Source organism: Oryctolagus cuniculus, chromosome 7 (genome assembly GCF_051225735.1).
Source record: "Oryctolagus cuniculus isolate XC-2025 breed Fujian yellow rabbit chromosome 7, ASM5122573v1, whole genome shotgun sequence".
In the NCBI taxonomy this organism is placed as follows: domain Eukaryota; kingdom Metazoa; phylum Chordata; class Mammalia; order Lagomorpha; family Leporidae; genus Oryctolagus; species Oryctolagus cuniculus.
This window is the reverse complement of record NC_142873.1, coordinates 107,606,698-107,627,359: the sequence shown is the minus strand read 5'-3', so window position 1 is coordinate 107,627,359 and position 20,662 is coordinate 107,606,698. Positions and strand designations below refer to the sequence as shown.

General features: G+C 40.2%; 1 protein-coding gene across 8 annotated transcripts in view; it reads left to right on the top strand.

Annotated features, from left to right (window-relative positions):
- LOC100351924 (leptin receptor) overlaps positions 1–20,662 on the top strand; it is a 134,644-nt gene that overhangs the window by 110,877 nt on the left and 3,105 nt on the right. For all 8 annotated transcript variants that reach the window (XM_089300487.1, XM_089300485.1, XM_089300488.1 and 5 more), the window contains 5 exons: positions 4,345–4,561; positions 7,029–7,211; positions 9,097–9,192; positions 10,209–10,314; positions 11,258–11,333. In XM_089300487.1, coding sequence (XP_089156613.1) covers positions 4,345–4,561; positions 7,029–7,211; positions 9,097–9,192; positions 10,209–10,314; positions 11,258–11,333 — 678 coding nt within the window. The remainder of the gene's footprint in view (positions 1–4,344; positions 4,562–7,028; positions 7,212–9,096; positions 9,193–10,208; positions 10,315–11,257; positions 11,334–20,662) is intronic.

The window sequence follows — 20,662 nt, the reverse complement described above, 5'->3', positions numbered from 1 at the left end:
AACCAAGATATCCTTCAAAAATGAAACTCTCATGTATAATATTGAAATTTTAGGTATGTAGAACCATGCATTTATTAATACTGTAGAACTTTATAGTACAAAGAGTAAACCTTAATGCGTGTAGTTAAAAAAGCCATTGACGAGGCTGGAGGCTCCTGGGATGGAATGCAGGCTGGGACAAGGGCATCTAACTTCATTGCGAGTGTGTGAAACAACTTCACTGAAGGTGGCAGGAGAAACTTTGGAAATGCCTAGAATCTTAAAAATTAGGGACAAAAGAAGCTACACAAGTGCTGTATTCCAGTTGATATATATATTTCATGGAATAATGGGTTAACAATTTTTATACCACTATACATGTATCTTGGAATGGAGCAGTTAAGTAAAATGGATAGTGAATGGTGTGATAGAAGTTCTTCACTGTAGGAGTGAGAGGTTACAAGCAAGCAAGGGAATAGTGCCAGGATGGTCATGTGGTGACAGATTAGAGTTGGAGACATCGACATGAACACATATTTAGCTTAGTACAGTCAATGTCTTCCTCCCTCCTTCCCTTCCTCCCTCCCTCTTTCCTCCCTCTCTCTTCCTTCCCTCCCTCTCTCCTCTCTCTCTCTCTCTCTCTCTCTCTCTCTCTGTTTGTTTATTTTGAAAGAATCACAGGCTGGGTGTGGGGGAGAGGGATCGAGATCCACTAGTCTACTCCCCAGATGACTGCCACAGCCAGTGATAGGCCAGGCTGAAACCAGGAGCCAGGTGCTTCATCTGTGTTTCCCACATGGATGGCAAGGACCCAAATACTGGGGCCATCTTCTGTTGCTTTTCTTAGGTGCATTAGCAAGGAGCTCCATTGTAAGTGGAACAGCCAGGACATGAACCAGCACCCATATGGGATGCTGGTGTCACAGGCTGTGGGCTTTACTCACTATGCCTCAACACCGGCCCCCAGACAATTTCTTATAGGAATACTTAGAGATATGTATATATACAAGGATTAGTATATACACACATTTCTTTGATTATAAACTAAGAGGGCCTAAAAGTAATGACACGGCTAAGTAATAAGCAGCATGCACTCATAGTTTTATTTCTAATATCATTATTTTTTTAAAGATTTATTTATTTATTTGAAAGTCAGATTACACAGAGAGAGGACAGGCAGAGAGAGAGAGGTATTCCACCCACTGGTTCACTCCCCAATTGGCTGCAACTGCCGGAACTGCACCGATCCGAAGCCAGGAGCCAGGAGCTTCTTCTGGGTCTCCCACGCGGGTGCAGGGGCCCAATGACTTTGGCCATTTTCTACTGCTTTCTCAGGCCATAGCAGAGAGCTGGATTGGAAGAGGAGCAGCCGGGACTCGAACCGGCACCCATATGGGATGCTGGCGCTTCAGGCCTGGGCATTAACCCACTGTGCCACAGCGCCCCTCTAATGTCATTGTTAAGAGGAAACAGCTTTGGGGAGAAATGGTTAATTTTAGTGTTGGGGCAGGAACTATATCAAATGAGCCTGGAACATCTTATAGAACCAGAAGATAACGATGTTTATCATTATTTTTACCTGATGGTTACAAAATAAGTATTTGTCTATTAAAATTGACATGGATCTTTAAATAAAATACAAAATTTGAATGGAGACGTTTCTTGCTGTGACTGCTAAAATCTTTGTCCCAGCCTACTCAGATGATTGCACATTGTGATGGGATACATGTGCGTATGTTTATTTTTCTCTGCCCTTCTTACTTGGAGATATCTCGATGGCAAACAAACAAAAGCAGTGTTGTAGTGTGAGGTATTGAGTCCAGCTTTCTCTGCCTTTCTATGAATTGCTAGTAATGCTACCAGCAACAAGTGAAGGTGAATGGAGGAGGAAGCTATATTGTAGAATTCTGTAAAATGGAAAACAGAATTGGACTAGATACATGTTTTATACTGGAATCTTCAGGGACTGGAATGAGTTGTTTAACTGTAAGACAGAAATTCTGGGTTGCTGTATTCACTGGGGTGCTTGTTAACCTTTGCAAACTCCTACCATTATAAATAATCTAAGCATGTCAGAGGAAGGGAAATGAGTGACAGATCTTGCTAGATTAATACACATGATGATATGCACCATCTCAGCTCCTCCTTGTTAACAGAATTTGAAGGCTCTTCCTTGTTTGCTTTTTAGATGAGAAAATTCTACCCATCAGTGCTTTTTTTTTCTAAGTAAAACATGTTAGCAGAAAAATGTCCTAATTGTATTATTTTTTAAAAAAATATTATTTATTTATTTGGTGGGCAAAGTTAAGAGAGAGAGAGAGGTCTTCTCTCTGCTAGTTCACTCCCCAAGTAGCCACAACTGCTGGAGCTGGGCCAAGCTGAAACCAAGAGCCAGGAGCTTCTTCCAGGTCTCCCATGTGGGTGGAGAGGCCCAAGGAATTGAGCCATCCTCTGCTGCTTTCTCAGGCCAGCTAGATTGGAAGTGGAGGAGCCAGACTTGAACCAGCATCTATATGGGATACCAGCACTGGGGACAGTGGCTTTACCTACTACTCGACAGCGCACCCCCACATTGTATTCTTTTTTTTCAAAGATTTTTTAAAAGCAGTTTTCATTTCACAGCACAATTGAGAGTGAGGTACAGAGTTTTCACATACACCCCAGGCGCTACATAATGCATTGCCTCCTCCATTATCAACATCCAGTACTTTGCATTCAAGATTAACTAAGATAATACCTGCAAAGTACATAGTACAGAACACATGAGATAAATTTAAACAAACAAGATTTATGCTAGTTTTAGGGCAATGAATGATAAATCGGAGTCCACAGTCCTGAATTTGAGTCCTTTCCCTGTCATTGGCTAGATTTATGACATTAGAAAAATCTCTTCATAGTATTCGTCTTCAGTCTTCCAACATGTAGCACCATAATAGATTTTTTTTTTTTTTGCTGATTTTTTTTTGCCTGGCTTTAATTAGAGGTTGTCTCCTTTATTTTTTTTTAACTTTTATTTAATGAATATAATTTCCAAAGTACAGCTTATGGATTACAATGGCTCCCCCCTCTCCGTAACTTCCCTCCCACCCCCCACTCTCTCTCCCCTTCCATTCACATCAAGATTCATTTTCAATTCTCTTTATATACAGAAGATCAGTTTAGTATATATTAAGTAAAGATTTCAACAGTTTGCACCCAAACAGAAACACAAAGTGAAAAATACTGTTTGAGTACTAGTTATAGCATTGATTCACATTGAAGAACACATTAAGGACAGAGATCCTACATGAGGAGTAAGTGCACAGTGACTCCTGTTGTTGACTTAACAAATTGACACTCTTATTTATGGCGTCAGTGATCACCCAAGGCTCTTGTCATGAGTTGCCAAGGCTATGGAAGCCTTTTGAGTTCGCCGACTCTGATCATATTTGGACAAGGTCGTAGTCAAAGTGGAAGTTCTCTCCTCCCTTCAGAGAAAGGTACCTCCTTCTTTGATGACCTGTTCTTTCCACTGGGATCTCACTCACAGAGATCTTTCATTTAGGTTTTTTTTTTTTTTTTTTTTTTTTTTTTTTTTTTTTTTTGCCAGAGTGTCTTGGCTTTCCATGCCTGAAATACTCTCATGGGCTCTTCAGCCAGATCCGAATGCCTTAAGGGCTGATTCTGAGGCCAGAGTGCTGTTTAGGACATCCGGTATTCTATGAGTCTGCTCCTACATTCTATTCTTACTTCATTATCTTCAAGTGATCTATTACATTTTTTAAAAGATTTATTTATTTATTTGAAAGTCAGAGTTACAGAGAGAAGGAAAGGCAGAGAGAGAGAGAGAGAGAGAGAGAGAGAGAGGGGTCTTCCATTAGCTGGTTCACTTCCTAATTGACTGCAATGACCAGAGCTGCGCCAATCTGAAGCCAGGAGCCAGGAGCCTCTTCCAGTATCCCACGTGGGTGCAGGGGCCCAAGCACTGGGCCATCTTCTGCTGCTTTTCCAGGCCATAGCAGAGAGCTGCATAGGAAGTGGAGCATCCAGGACTGGAACAGTGCCCATATGGGAAGCTGGCACTGCAGGTGGCGGCTTAACCCACTAAGCCACAGCGCCGGCTTTTTTTCTTAAGAAAAAAAAAACCAAGATAGGGAAAGTAACTTTTGTGTGCTCCATAGCCACCCAGACAGCTCTGCAAAGACGGTGGTCAGAGGCAGCCTCTTTCCCTCTCACTTTCCCGGCCCATGAGCGTTTTTAACAGGCTGTGTTGGCCTTGATCTGACTCCTGCCTTCTGTGCAAATGTACTCTCAGAGTTCCCTGAGTTGTTTGGGTATAAGAAGCACTGCAGCCCTGAAACTAATACATTTTTGTGTTTCCTGCAGCCCCTGATGAAAAGTGACTCACTGTGCAGTGTGAGCAGATATGTGGTAAACCATTACACTTCCCACAATGGAACATGGTCTGAAGATGTGGGAAATCACACCAGATTCACTTTTATTTGGGCAGAACAGGTGCATACGGTTACAGTTGTGGCCATCAATTCAATTGGTGCTTCGTCTTCCAATTTTAATTTAACTTTCTCATGGCCTGTGAGCAAAGGTAAGAGGTAGAGTAGAAATCCATTGAGGTGTAATCCATTTCCCCTTGTATTGCTTAGGCTTTGGAAACCTCTCACACTGTCCCAGGAGCCTGAAATTATCTGAATCTGAGAGTGTATCTTTTACTCTTCCTGGTCTCTGTCTGAAAAATAGAAAAATGCATTTTTCATTGGTATGTAATGCAGTCCTTGGGATTCCATTTGGTAAAATGTTATTAACATGGTATTATAATAAATGAAAATGTTCTAATAAATCTAATACTTAAGCCTTTGAAGATTGTAGGTCAATGTCTCTCTCTCTCTCCCTCTCTCTCTCTCTATATATATATATAAGCATATAAATAAATATGTAGAAATAAGTTCATATATATATATAGTATTATATATGAAGATACTTCAGAAAGTTCACAGAAATGTGTATTATTAAAAATTTATACTAAAATTAATTTATCTGGTATTTATTTTTCTATGAGCTTTTTGAAGTATTATCATATATATGTATAAAACCAATATGATAAGTTATATGAATGCTAGTTAAATTTGAGACTTAAAAATTACTGTGGGCTTCATTTACTGTGATTGGAGAATGATTTTTCCCTCATTTTGGTATGTTTTATGAATCAGAGAATTGAGTACAGCTTTCTGTGGGAGTCTGTAATCTGTTTATATATTTAAAGTGTAAATTTTATGGAAAATACAATTTCTGTATCCCTACCAACCAATAAAGGCATTCTCAATTGTTAACCTTCACCATAAAGGCTTTACTTATTGCTTCAACTAATTATGCACTGTCTCTTTTTATGAATCTCAGAGTGCTTTCTACCACAATTAGGGTATTTTATATCCTGCCTTATATTATGATTACTGTTGTACTTACAGTATAAGTTATTTGTAAGTTACACAGCACCCAGCACAAGGTTTTTACACTTCAGAACTTTTTGATAAATATACTTGGAACTCTAAGTTGCGTTGTTGTGCTGGGTGATGGGAATGCCAACGTGAGAAAATCTATAATGGTCACAGCCTTCAGTCCCTTCAGTCTAATTGGTGTGACAGATTTTTTTTTTTTTTTGACAGGCAGAGTTAGACAGTGAGAGAGAGAGAGACAGAGAGAAAGGTCTTCCTTCCATTGGTTCACCCCCCAAATGGCCGCTGTGGGCCTGGGCACTGCGGCAGCGCACCGCGCTGATCCGAAGGCAGGAGCCAGGTGCTTCTCCTGGTCTCCCATGCGGGTGCAGGGCCCAAGTACTTGGGCCATCTGCCACTGCCTTCCCGGGCCACAGCAGAGAGTTGGACTAGAAGAGGAGCAACCGGGACTAGAACCCGGGGTGCCAGCGCCACAGGCAGAGGATTAGCCAAGTGAACCGCAGTGCTGGCGGGTGTGACAGATTTTTTTTTTGACAGGCAAAGTTAGACAGTGAGAGAGAGAGAGACAGAGAGAAAGGTCTTCCTTCCGTTGGTTCACCCCCAAAATGGCCACTATGGCCAGCACTGCAACCGAAGCCAGGAGCCAGGTGCTTCTCCTGGTCTCCCATGTGGGTACAGGGCCCAAGCACTTGGGCCATCCTCCACAGTACTGTGGCCAGCCACAGTAGAGAGCTGGACTGGAAGAGGAGCAACTGGGACAGAATCCGGCACCCCAACCGGGACTAGAACCCGGTGTACTGGCGCTGCAGGCAGAGGATTAGCCTAGTGAGCCGCAGCGCTGGCCGGTGTGACAGATATTAATCAAATAATCTAATATTTACAAACTGAGATAAGTATCCTTGGGAAAGGAATATAATTTTAGAAAAGAAAAGAGAAAAGGATCCTGAGTTGGCATTATAGGCCAGAAAAGCCACCTTGAGGACTTGGGGTTGAGTGAGAACCTGCAGTGGGGGTGGGGGTGGGGGTGGAGTACTGGCTTTGATGAAGGAACAGCCTGAGCAGAAGTCTTCATGATGTAGCAAAGGAAATGAAGACCAGGGTGGCTTCATTGTGGAGAACGGAGAGAAGTGGAGAGGGAGGTTGATACTTGGTCCTTGGGGCCTAGGAGCAGTGGTAGGAATTTTACCTTCCAATGTGGACATCAGTTTGGAGGGTTTTAACTGGGATTCTGTGCAGAGAACATTGCGATGGATGGATTTGTGCTGTGAAAGCATCACTCTCTCAGGAATTTAAAGTGAATCAGAGAGGGTGCTTAACAGGCCTGTTAAACTTTCTGAGACCACTTTCCGGATGATATCACAAAGTTCCTTTTTTTAGATTTTTGAGTAGAATCGTGTTTCTCTTCAATGTTGTATATGCCTAGGTTTCTCTGCTTATATAAACTCTCATGATACAAGAATAATCTCCATGTGTTACATTATTTGTGTAAATTGTCTGCCTTCTTGTCCTTCCCCCTCCCCCAGTATACAGTAAGTTCTGAGAGTAAGAGTAGATTATTATTAATTTTGAATTTAAAAATAAATTTCCTTCTTTTCCCCTCAGTAAATACCGTGCAGTCACTCAGTGCTTATCCTTTAAACAGCAGTTGTGTGATTCTGTCCTGGATACCATTGCCCAGTGACTACAACCTAATGTATTTTATCATTGAATGGAAAAACCTTAATGAAGATAATGAAATCAAGTGGCTTAGAATCCCTTCATCTGTTAAGAAGTATTCTATCCATGGTGAGTTTACGCTGCTTTAATTACTTACTTTCATGGATTAGTGTGATACTGAACATTATTAATTCAAATAATATAGCCAGTGAGTTAAGACTTCAAAACTGTAGAAGATACCATCATCTTAATACGTATGATCCTATCACCTAGTCACAGCATTTAATTGTTTCCTTTGGTTGTTTTCACACTATTTGTTACACTTGTAATTATGTTATGTGTTTTCTTTCTGTACTTTCTGCTATTAATATTTTTAATGTACTTTAATGTTGAGTGCTTATTTTTAAATTTTATTATTTGAGAGGCCGAGATTTAAACATTTAAAGAGACAGAGAGATGCGAACAGACACAGAGAGAGAAAGTGTCCATTTGCTGGGTCACTCCCTAGCTGCCTTCAGCTGTCCTTGACTGGGGCCAATGCTGGGACCTGGGAACTCATTCCAGGTCTCCCACGTGGGTGGCCAGGGCCCAGTTACTTGAGCCATCACTGCTGCCTTCCTGGGTGCAGAAGTCAAAAGTCGGAACCAGATAGTCGAGCCAGGCCACTCCGATATGGGACACAAGCATCTTCACTGACATCTTAACCACTAAATGAAGTATCTGCCCTTCTGTCATTATTTTTAATGATAATATAACATTTCGCTCCAAAATATATTTATTGATTGATTTAATATTATCTATGTTGCTTCCAGAGTTACCTTTTAAAAAGCCATTTTTAAAATGGCTTCTGTTATCTACTGCCAAATTGTATCCCTAACTGTGTGTCAACCTATAATATCACTAGCAATGAGTGGGAGTGCTGGGCTGAAGGCCTGAGGATCTAGCACCTGAGCTATGTCAGTGTAATCTCGCAAAGGTAGACTAGTTATACCAAGAGGTAAGTAGAGTGCACAGGATAAGGTACTTCCTAAGTTTGTAGTAAATGGAATTAAGAGATATGTTTGTTTTGGTGCAAGAAGTTTTTTATTTCCATGCTTGCAAGTGGTCTTCACAAAGTATTATAGAAAACTGTGCGTGGGTTCAAAAAACTTTTGCTCCAAAATAAACATCTCTTAATTCTGTATTTCCACAAACTTTTTTGAATATGAAGCACCCTCATATAAGTACACCATACAACATCTCCAAGTTTGAGTTTAGACTTAAAGTTAAGTAGGAAGCTCAGGATTGCCATGATTCTATTATATGGTACGTTTCCAAGGACTTACACCTCTGCTGCATGCCAGAGACCTAGAGGTTAGGATAAATTTATTTACCAATTATTGATAGAGAGCTGAGTTCAGTTCATTACCATTGTTGTCTGGGAGGTTACTCTTCATGCTTTTGTTTAAGCCTTGGGGCTACAGAATGTTGGCTTCAAAGAGACACTTCTCTTTCGGAGAAATATTTGTGTATCTTTAGTGTTTGTAAAAATCATCGCTGGATCAATTTTGAGCTTTGCTACAGGGATGACCATTTGGACGCCTGTTCTTCACCTGCATCTCCTCATAGGATTTCTCAATCTTGTTGAATGCAGAAACTAAGTAAACTATGTTTTCTAAAAAAAAGGAAATATTACCTGCTTTGGGGATAAAGGAGAGGAGAAAGGGCATGTTGTCCTGGAAAGGAAATGAGGGAAAGAAACAGCTTTTACATCCTGAACCTGACCTGTCACTGCTTTATGACCTTGGAACATTGCAGTCTTCTATCCCTGGAGAAGATTCCCCAAAAAGTGTTTGAAAATTACTGTTATTGCTAGAGAATCTGAACTACTTAGGTTATTTTTGCAACTCCCTAGATCATCAATTCAGTTTGTATGTTTGGATATAAAGGATACTTGCTTCCTTTTAAAAAAAAAAGTTCTACTCATTTATGTTAATTTGGTATAAATGAGCCTTTGCTATGTTTTTCTCCTCAGATAATTTTATCCCCATTGAGAAATATCAGTTCAGTCTTTATCCAATATTTATGGAAGGAGTGGGAAAACCAAAGATAATTAATAGTTTCACCCAAGGTAAATCCTTCACTTGTTCTTTTTACTCTGATTTGTGTTTCCTGATTTGTTAGAAGTAATGTTACCCTCATCTTACTCTTTCTGATGGAATCCTGGATGTACCCTGTGTGGACACATCCCGGGGTATTTCAAGAGAAACTGTGTTTTCCTCTAAGAGTAATTCCGGAGAGATAGAGAAGTGAGTACGCTGGGCCTCTTGTATTTCTGATTCATCTTGCCACGTTTGAAGTGGCAGCATTTTGATGGCATTATCACTCTTTAGATTTTCTTCAAATCCAAGAAAACAGCAGTGAAGTTTCAAGGGAGAAATGTTTCCTCTGCTTTGAGAATCAAATCTTAAAAACCCACTTATATATTATTCGGCAAGTACTTATTGAGTACTGTTCTGAGCACTGGGGATTGAAGAATAATCTCAAGTCTACCATCACAGAGCATAAACTCCCATGCTCCACTGGGAGTGGTGGGCAGCAAAGGAATTAATACCATATGATGTCAGATAGAATTAAAATCACAGAAAATAAAAGTAAATTGAAAGATTGGGGTGGAACTGGGGTATCTCAGGGTGACCCTAAGTGGTCTTCCTGTGGTGGTGATATCTGAGGGTCATCATGTACACGGGCCCTGGTGAGCGAGCATCTTTCGAGGGAGGTGGTGTGTCTGAAGTGAACAGACTGTCAGGTGTCGGAGGACGGCTTCCTCAGAAGCAGATGCTGAGACAGAGTCATCACAGCTTACCTAGCGCCTTGACTCATGAAACTTAAAAATTATCAAATGAACAGGATTGGCAAAGCAACCATTGTGAAAGAATGTCTTGTTGAAGAATGGTAAGACTGAACAAAATTGCTATTGTGTTAATGTGATCATAGCAAACTTTTATATTCCTTTTTTACTTTCGTAGTTGAAGTTAATATAGATTTATGATGAAATCAGGAAAAAGCCTTTTATAATTTTTGATGCATAAATAAATTAAGATTTTATTAAGTTTCTGAGCTGTGTGGATTGTGTTTCTTTTTCAGATAATGATGAGAAACTCCAGAATGATGCTGGTCTATATGTAATCGTGCCAATAATTATTTCCTCTTCTGTCTTGTTGCTTGGGACATTGTTAATATCACACCAAAGGTATTGTATTTGATGTTCAGAATCTTAATCGTAGAAACCTCTAAGCATATGAGAGCTTGACTTGAAGTTGAAGTCATGAATATTAAAAAGCATTCTAAATATTTTTATATATATTCCATATACAATTAAGATGGCATAAAAAGGGAAGACCTGTTTTCAGAAAACAATATTTCATTTTGCTGTGACACATTAAAACTTCTAGAAAAAATCTAATTTTAAACATATATACATTAAGGAAATAACAGGCTTATAATGGGAAATTCTGGGAATATGTGCTTGAAAGTGGCAGGCATGGCTTTCAGAGTACGGCAATTTGGGTTGAGAACTTTGAGTGGTGAAGTGGACTTTGAAAGTGGGCTCTTAGGGGTGACCTGGAGCAGTCAGTTCGTTTATGATCAGCAGGCACCCAGCTCTTTAGAAATCAGCTGCATGGCTCCAGGCTGTCTGGTTTTTCGGCAGATGGCCTTGGATTTCCTGGCTGATTCCAGGCTGCCACGCTACTGTGTGCTGAGGAGGCCAGATCGATGGGGTACTTCACGTATGCCAGATCTCTGTAGAAACTTTTGTGTTCAAGCAAAGAAGCTGGAAGAGGTAGCTTTAGAATTTGAATGTATCTTTTAGTCAAGTGAGTTGGTTGGAGCCATATCAAGTGCAATTCTTTCTGACACCCCCTTAATGGCCATTTATCTTATTTTATTTTCTGGGAAGCACCTATGCAAAGTGTCTAGCACAATGCCTGGCACACAATTTTCAGTAAGTGCTGGCTATTTTTATGATTATGGTGATTATGAATCTTCGTCTGCATAGAAGTTTCATGGAAATCTTTATGGAATAGCATGTAAAAGTGAATCTGACCTAATTTCTATTCTACTATTCAGTAACTGTTAATGTTTTCAATATGAGTATTTTTCTGTAATCCTGATTTCTTGGTTATCCTTTGTAGAATGAAAAAGCTGTTTTGGGAAGATGTTCCAAACCCCAAGAATTGTTCCTGGGCACAAGGACTTAATTTTCAGAAGGTCGCTTTTTAAATTTTCTTAACCCAGAACACGTAATACATCAATGTAGACACCACATGTATTCTTGAGCTTTAACCATTTTTAAATTTTAAAAGTTCTTATTTTATTCAAGTAATTTTAAATATGAGGCTATATATTATATATTTGCAAAAATAACAATATAGAAATTTGAAATCAGGAGGAAACAAAATTCAGTAGATGGATTGCCATATGAGAGTTGACTATATATATATATATATATATATCTTGTGCCTCATTACATAATAAGTAAATACTAGAATATTGAGTCAACTCTGATGGGTATTTGAGTGTGTGTGCGTGTGTGTGTATATATATATATATATATAATTGGTATAAGCTGCTTTCTTTAGACAAAAGGCTGGAATCAATATACCTTTCAAAAATATTTTTTATTTATTTGAGAGTCATGGTGATGGGGGATAGGGCAGAGAGTGAGACAGCACTTTCATTCCCTGGTTCACTCCCCTAATTCCTGCAAAGACCAGGGCTGGGTCTGAGTCAGAGCTGGGAGGCAGGAAGACAACCAGCTCTCTTATGTGGATGGCAGGAAACCAATTACTTGAGCCAATGACACTGCATCCGAGGATCTGCATTAGTAGGAAGCTGGAGTCAGAAGCCAAAGCTGGGAATCAAGCCCAGGCACTCATGAGTGGGACCTGGGCATCTAAACTGCTAGGCTAAATGCCCATTCCCTGGAATCGGCATTATTAACCTCGGTAGTTACCTCTATTAATTCAAACCTATATGATCTTATCCTCAAATATTATAATCTAAAAAATACAGTTATTGTAATAAAGCAGATTTATGCAGGTAAACTACTTTGTGAGATAAATTAGTCAAAAATAATAATTGGTAAATATTTTTATAATTGGATTTTTCAGACAACCTAGAGTTTAAGGAATGTTTTATTAATTCTCATGATTTCTCTTGAAACAAGGCAAGGCTGGCTTTCTACTTGGGTAATTGAAAAAATAAGTTTAGTTTTCATGTTAAAATACATGATTTTTAAAACTATGATCGGGGCCGGCGCTGTGGCGTAGTAAGTTAAGCCCCTGCCTGTGGTGCCAGCATCCTATGTGGGTGCCGGTTCCTGTCCCAGCTGCTCCTCTTCCGATCTAGCTCTCTGCTTACGGCCTGGGAAAGCAGTAGAAGATAGCCCAAGTGTTTTGGGCCCCCTACACCTGCATAGAAACCTGGCTCCTGGATTTAGATCAGTGTAGCTCTGGCCGTTACAGCCATTAGGGGGGTCAACCAGCAATTGGAAGACCTCTGTCTCTCCCTCTGTCTCTAACTTTGCCTCTCAAATAAATAAATAAATCTTTTAAAAAACTGTAATTATTTGGGGTTATCTTTATCATTAATCACTTGTTAAGAGTCTCCAGTGGTTTCCTTCTGCTACCAGATAACATGCAGTCCTCTTAAGCTACTTCTCAACAAACTTCCTCTGCAATATGTTGTTATCCTACATATCCAGTTATTTCTGTCTCTGGCTTCGGTTATACCTTTACTAATCCTTTCCACAAAATACAGAATCTTCCTCATCACCAAAGGTCTTGCCTTAGACCCTTCTTTCTGAAAAATTTCTGCCCCATTTGAGTTTCTAGAGCATTTTATTTATTGTGGATGGTGCTCTGAGTTCTGGGACTGTGTTCTATCCTATGCAAATATTTGTGAAATTCCTTCTGCTATGTGCAAGATATTAAAGTAGGGATTCATTAAACAATTACTGGAAATCATAATAAGAGCATCCATTTATTTATGCGAAAGTCACTGATACAGTCTAAGATTTAATAAGAGTTTTACTTCATTTCTCAGTGTCTAAGTTTCTTCTGCAAAATGAGATTAATAGTGCTTATTTTATTGAATATTTTTAGAGATTAAAAAGGATGGTACTTGTGATATAGTAAGGTTTCAGTAAATATTATTTTATATATTTAAAATATGCAAATACTTGTATTAATCTTTCATGTATGCTTCAGATAAGAATTATTATCTCCCTTTTGTGGAGAAAAAAACTGAAGTTGCTAGTGGTTAGGTGATCCGTTTTAGAGCTGGGATCAGTTTACCATTTGTCTGCTTTTGGATCCTGTTCCCTGTAGCAGTAGCTATCAGTTTTGTTTTGTTTTGACTCTGGCCCACAGTGAGAAGGACGTTTAACTTCGCAACTGAGTACATGCCTGTATATGGATGTGTAAAACATGCACAGAAGTGTTTTACTGCTTTCTTGAAATGTAATAAATAGAATGTGAAAAACAATCCTATTTCATTAAAAAATTCTGGTTGCAACCCACTACGTTGATTTCACAACATTCAAATGGCTGTGATTTGCAGTTAGAAAAACACTATTATGCAGTTTCTCAGTGAATGAATACATAAGTGATGTTGTAGACACAGTGAACAATGCAGAAGATTGAATTGTAATCTTCTCTTAGGAGAAACAATGCCCTGCGTTCAGAACAGGCAGAAGTGTGCATTTGCATAAAACCATCCTTTTTATAGACACCTCCGTTTGCTTGAGTCTGGCCAGCTGCATGTCTGTATACTCCTCAGCTGTGCTGCTGCTCACTGGAAGCTGGGGAATCACCTTTCGTGAAAACAGTGGCTGATTTTTTTCAATTAATCAAATACTTATTACTCTTCCTTTTCTTCCATTATGAATCCATGCAGTAACATTTCATGTAATCATGGTGATATCTCAGGTTCATGTACTTGTATATGTCATTCATTCATTTGTTCAACAAGCACATAGTATTTATGTCAGGCTAGGCTGTTGGTAGGTCCTGGGAGAACAGAGTTTTTAAAATTCTCCTTTCTACTTAGTGAATGGGGCAGTATGGTCAAAGAAGTGTAGCTGGGTTGAAAGTAGAATAGGAAGAATGTGTCTGTTTTTGCCTCTCTAAAATAGTTTGTTTCATTCATTGAGAATATTTTTGAAAACCTCTCCCATGCCAGTCACTATGCCATTCCCTAGGGCTATAATGATGTGAAAACCACTGCACTTTCCTGCTGTGTACAGTTTGGTGGAGAAGATAAGCATAAACCCATTTATCATGGAATTGAGGTTGCAATTTTAATCTACATGTTATAAAAGAAGGGGACCCAGTGTTCTAACTCCTTATGATGTGGGGACCTAGCGTAGTGTATAGAGAGAGGGTGAGTGGGTGAAGTTAAGAAAGTGACATTTGGGCCGGCACTGTGGCTCACTTGGCTAATCCTCTGCCTGTGGCGCCGGCACCCCGGGTTCTAGTCCCAGTTGGGGCGCCGGGTTCTGTCTCAGTTGTTCCTCTTCCAGTCCAGCTCTCTGCTGTGACCCGGGAAGGCGGTGGAGGATGGCCCAAGTGCTTGGGCCCTGCATGGGCACGGGAGACCAGGAGAAGCACCTGGCTCCTGGCTTTGGATCAGCGCAGCGCGCTGGCTGTGGCAGCCATTTGGATGGTGAACCAATGGAAGGAGGATATTTCTCTCTTTCTCTCTCTCACTGTCTAACTCTGCCTGTCCAAAAAAAAAAAAAAAAAAAAGTGACATTTGAGCCAGTGTCTGGTAGATGAATAGTCACAACCTAGGCACCTGCAAATACAAAGCCTTGTGCTAATGAGGACCAGAGCACATTCACAAACTAGAAGTAGAGAGACTAGGAGTCATCAGGAGAGTTTTTGTTTGTTTGTTTGTTTGTTTTTTGGGCTGGGGAGATTCTAAAGTAGAACGTTTTTGGCAAATCAGCTAAGGACTTATGTAAATTATCTAAATTAAATGTTTTTACTATATAAGTATATATTCAGGGGATGACCATCTGTCTCTTTAAAAAAAGATTTTATTTATTTGAAAGGCAGATGACAAGGAGAGTGAGAAAGAGAGACACACACACAAACACAGAGAGAGGGAGAGAGAGAGATTGATTTTCCATTCGCTGGTTCACTCCTCAAATGGCTGCAATGGCTGGGGCTGGCCAGGCTAAAGCCAGAAGTCTGGAACTCCATCCTGGTCACCCATGTAGATGACGGGCCCAAGTTCTCATGCCATCTTCTGCTGCCTTCCCAGGTGCATTAGTAAGGAGCTGGAATTGGAAGCAAAGCAGCCAAGACTCAAACCCATGCTCCAGTATAGGATCCAGCATGGCAGATAGCAGTCCACTGACCTTCATCTATCTCTTAAAAAAGAAGCCAAGACACTCCTTAGCATGTCAGTCTCTGAAATCTTACATATGAACCACCACAGACATGATTTCTGTGTGTTTACCAGGGCAGGGGGATGATGAAGCCCAGGTCTGAAAACCCATGGATTAAACTTTGACCAAGTGATGTTTCCCTCACCCAGAAAATGCCTGGCACAGAGAAACTACTGAGTGGGTGTGACTTGACTCAGTGCCTGGTTGTAGATTTTGTATGCCCCCACTGTCTCGCCTATATGTCCTAAATGAGCATATGTGTTAGCAGCTCTTCTGACATGTATACAAGTAGGCTGAAATATCAGCTTTCCAGGTTTTGATAAATTAAGAAAATGTGAAGAACTTGTAAGTGGGTGTGCATTTTCTTGCTTGTGAGACTGTTTCTACCTTTGCAAATATTTGACTATCTAATCCTACAAGTTGTTCTTAAGCATAACTAAAACACAAGATACTTAGTTTATTACTGGGGCTTAATAAGTGTGTTAGGAATAAATCACATTTGGAATATAATGGGAACATTTAGATGGTGAAGAATAATATAAGATTTTGTTATGATAAAAATTCTTCTAAAGGAGATAAAAATCTTCTAAATAGCTAAAATTTACTTTTTGAAGGAAAATAATGCAGTATAATTCTAAAGGTAATATTAGTAGAAAGGAAGAGGCAGATTTACTATCTGTCCTATGTCTTCATATTCTATTATTTTATCTCATTCTTTTGCAGACTTATTAGCCTTATCTGTCTGCTGACAGACATCAGACTCAGATTAGGTCAATAACTTGTTTTGATCCTCAGCCTGTACATGCAAAATTCTGGTGTCCTTTCCATCAATTTCATATTAATGATATATCCTTTCATGTACTTAATGATAAGTTGTACACTTAAATATTTAAAATGAAATCTTATGTTTTATATATATTTTAAAATTTATTTATTTCATCTAGTTGAAAATACAGCAAGAGAGAGATAAAGAGAGAGAGCAATCTTTCATCCACTGATTTATTCCCAAATACCTGCAATAGCTAAGGCTGGGTCAGGCCTCACTCAGGAGCCTAGAACTCCATCCAGGTCTCCCATGTGTATGGCTGGGGCCCAAACAGCTAAGCCATCTTCTGGTGCCTCCCAGGGTGCATTAGCAGGAAGCTGGACCGCAAGAATAGCTGGGACTCAATTCCACACTCAGATATGAGATGTGGGCATCCCAAGAAGTGGCTTAGCCTGCTGTGCTACAACACTGACATATACATTTATAAATACAGACATATATGCACTTGTTTTATACATGTAAACACAATTTTTAAAAATGAGCAAACTATATATGAATAGGCATTTACCCAAAGAAAGTACACAGATAGCCAATAAGTACAAATGAAAAAATGTTCAACATCACTATATATTAGGGTAATGCAAGTCAAAAATACAAGCTATTACTTTACACCCAGTAAGACTGCTATAGTAAAAAAAATGTTGGTGAGAAAGTGGGGAAATTAGAACTCTCATACAGTGCTGCTAAGAATGTAAAATTGTGCAATCCTTTAGATTCACAGTTCTTCAAAGGTTAAACTTTGAATTACTGTGGGACCCATCAATTCTACTCCTCTCCTCTTCTCCTGTCTCCTCTCCTAGTGTTCCCCCCTCCTAATGCTCCTACTGCATTTTCTTTCAATTCCTATGCAACCTCAGTAAAATCTCCTTAAATGTCCATTTCTTATTCATTACATGAACACTCTCCTGGAGCTCTCCATACCTTTTTTTTTAAAAGATTTATTTTATTTATTTGAAAGAGTTACAGAGAGAGAGGTCTTCCATCCTCTGGTTCACTCCCCAGATGGCCACAACAGCCGGAGCTGTGCCAATCCAAAGCCAGGAGCCAGGAGCTTCTTCTGGGTCTCCCACGTAGGTGCAGGGGCCCAAGGACTTGGGCCATCTTCCACTGCTATCCCAGGCCATAGCAGAGAGTGGGATTGGAAGAGGAGCAGCTGGGACTAGAACTGGTGCCCATAAGGGATGTTGGTGCTTCAGGCCAGGGCTTTAACCCACTGTGCCTCAGTGCCGGCCCCTCTCCATACCTTTTTCTTTGTAAAATTAAAGGACATTAACCCTCTTACCCATTACCCCCATTTCTCCCAATACTTTCCATTATCTCTGTAAAATATAACTTGAGTCTATGCTATAATTTATGGGTTAGTAAAAAATATCAAACCAATAAATTGAGTTTATAATATTGTGATAATGTAAATACGTTCCCAACAGAACTAGGCAATATAATGTGATTATATTTCTTGGCGATTCCAATGTTAAAAGGCAATTTTTTTTAAAAAAAGGAAGCATTATACACCAGTTGATCAGAATTGACTTTAAATTAACTTCATTTCTGTCACTTTTGGTTTTTGCTCTTTTTTCACTTACTAAAGTTTCTCAATGTCTATAATTTCCTTGTCTTTCTTTCTTTCTCCCTTTCTCCCTCCCTTCTTTGTGTCCTCCTCCATGTCTCTCTCTCTCATCCTTCTGTGTGTTTCTTTTTTTTTTTTAATTTTTTTTTTTTTTATTTTTTGACAGGCAGAGTGGACAGTGAGAGAGAGAGACAGAGAGAAAGGTCTTCCTTTTGCCATTGGTTCACCCTCCAATGGCCGCCGCGGCCGGCGCGCTGCGGCCAGCGCACCGCGCTGATCCGATGGCAGGAGCCAGGAGCCAGGTGCTTTTCCTGGTCTCCCATGGGGTGCAGGGCCCAAGCACCTGGGCCATCCTCCACTGCACTCCCTGGCCACAGCAGAGAGCTGGCCTGGAAGAGGGGCAACCGGGACAGAATCCGGCACCCCAACCGGGACTAGAACCCAGTGTGCCGGCGCCGCTAGGCGGAGGATTAGCCTAGTGAGCCGCGGCGCCGGCCCTTCTGTGTGTTTCTGTTATATGAGCTACTTTACCCAGCAGTTGTCTTCTCTGGAGACCTCATTCCTACACACTCTGTCCAGGAGGTCCCCTGTCCTCCTCCTTTCATCTGAATTACACTTGGATAAAATTGCTTGAAGCCATCACTCTGAGCTCTCTGGTAACCAGTTTCTGGTCAGTACTGTTTCTTGGATTCCTTCTCTTCCTCTTTCTTAACTGCGTTCTCGTAAAGCCTTTTAAGTAACATGTGATAAGGTCTTGGTCTTTGATGCCTGAAGCTCCTTTTGTCCTGCCTTCCTTGATGCGTAGTTTGGTGGGGTATCAATTTCAAGTTTGAAAAAGGCTTTCCGACTGAACTTGGAGCACTTCCTGCCTTCTCCTCCAGCATCCAGAGTTATTTCTGAGAAGTCAGATGCCATTCATATTTTGATTTTTCAGTTTACTTGCAATTTTTCTCTTATAAAACATTGTCTCTTATAAAACCTTTTTGATGTTCTGAAATTTTGGTGTTGAGTTTACACTGGTTCTTTTTCCACTTTACACTTTGGATGTCATGTGAAGAGATTCAATTCTGTGTCTCCTGTAAACTCTAAGAAAATCTTACGTTTTCTTAGACAATTTTATTTCCTCTTATTTCTTTGGCTTTCTGTTTTGAGTGTCTGCATTTGTTGGATGGAGTGTGTGCATAGATCATCTGTACTTTTTATCTTTCAGTTAGTGTTTTGTTTCTTCTAGTACTTCTGTTGAACTTGTGTTTAGTATTACAGTTGCAAATTTCCAAGTATTCTTTTTCGGAGTTCTTTGTTTTGATTTTATGAATGCAGTAGTTCCTTAAATCTTACTAGAAATATCAGTTGGAGGATTTAGTTTGTTTTAAAAATTCTCTTGGGGTGGGCATTTGGCTGCTTGGGATGCCTGCATCCACTGTCAGAGTGCTTGAGTTCCAGCTCCTGCTAATGCACACCTGCTCAGCAGGTGATGGCTGAGGTCCTCGGGTCCCTGCCATCCCTGTGAAGGATCAGAATTGAGTTCCAACCTCCTTGCCTTGACTTGACCTAGCACTGGCTGTTGTGAGCGTTTTAGGAGTGAACCGCTAGGTGGAAGAGCTGTCTGTCCTCTTCCCTCACTGATGCCCCCGTCTCAACTCTGTCTGCCTTTCAAGTAAAAATAAGTACATAAATGAAGAATTTTAAAATTCTCTTTTCTTCTACTCCTGAACCTTCTGTTCCTGTTGGGTCATGTTCTCCTCTAGTGTATCCTGGCCTTTCCTCTACTATCTGAGCCTTTCCTCAGATCCATGGTAATCCTTTCACGTGTAGGAATGAAGCAGTAGACAGGCTGTCTGCGAGGGTCGTGTATGTAGGAACCTGTGTTCTGAGATAGTAATCTTGATCTCACGACTGCTGTGCGCCTCCTCAGACCGTTTCTAGGTGCTTTTGAGAACAAGTCCTCAGCTGGGGTGTGGAGGTGGTTCTTACACCAAGCTGCCTCCTTGTTGGGCAGAAGAGTAGGAGAGCCACACCCCATATGCAGAACTGGCGCTGGGCTCCAGTTTTCTGCTTCAGGTTTCTTGCTTGCTTGTGGTCACTGGCTGTTTCTGCACCACTGTCTCCACTGCGTTCAGCAGGCTTAACCAGCCCTGTCTTGAGACAGCTGCCACCGCCTTCAGCTTCTGTTGCTCGTTTTCCTCTGAACCCTACTTGTTGTTTTCTGTCTTTCAGAAATGAATTTAGATCACTCGTTTTCTAGAAGCTCTCTCAGATCATACTTTTTTGAGGGCCTGATTTGATTTGTTCACATACTTTCATTCTAACAAATTCAAATTTCACACTGTAGAAGACTATAACCTTTCTTCATTTGTTTTGTACATTTTTTCTCTTCGGCATTTTTTGCCTAACCTGTTATTTTTTTCTTCCGAATACGAACATCTGATTTTTTTCTGTTTATTAAGCCTTTTTTGGTTCACTTTTCATTCATTTCCCTTTCATTAACTTCTTTTTCTTTATTTTACAGTATTTTTCTCATCATTTATATTTTTGTTGTTGTTGTTGTTCAAGCCTGCTCCTTTTATGTCAGTTTTCACAAGAGTATATTCCACCTAACTTACTTTAGGAGGGCTGAAGTTAAAACCAAATGGGTTTTTCCTTAAAGACTCCCCTAGATTCCTTAGCCTGCCCTGTGTCTCAAGGGAAGCAGATCAACAATCCATGGATTCCAAGAACATCCTCCTCACAGACCCGAGGCAGAAGCATCC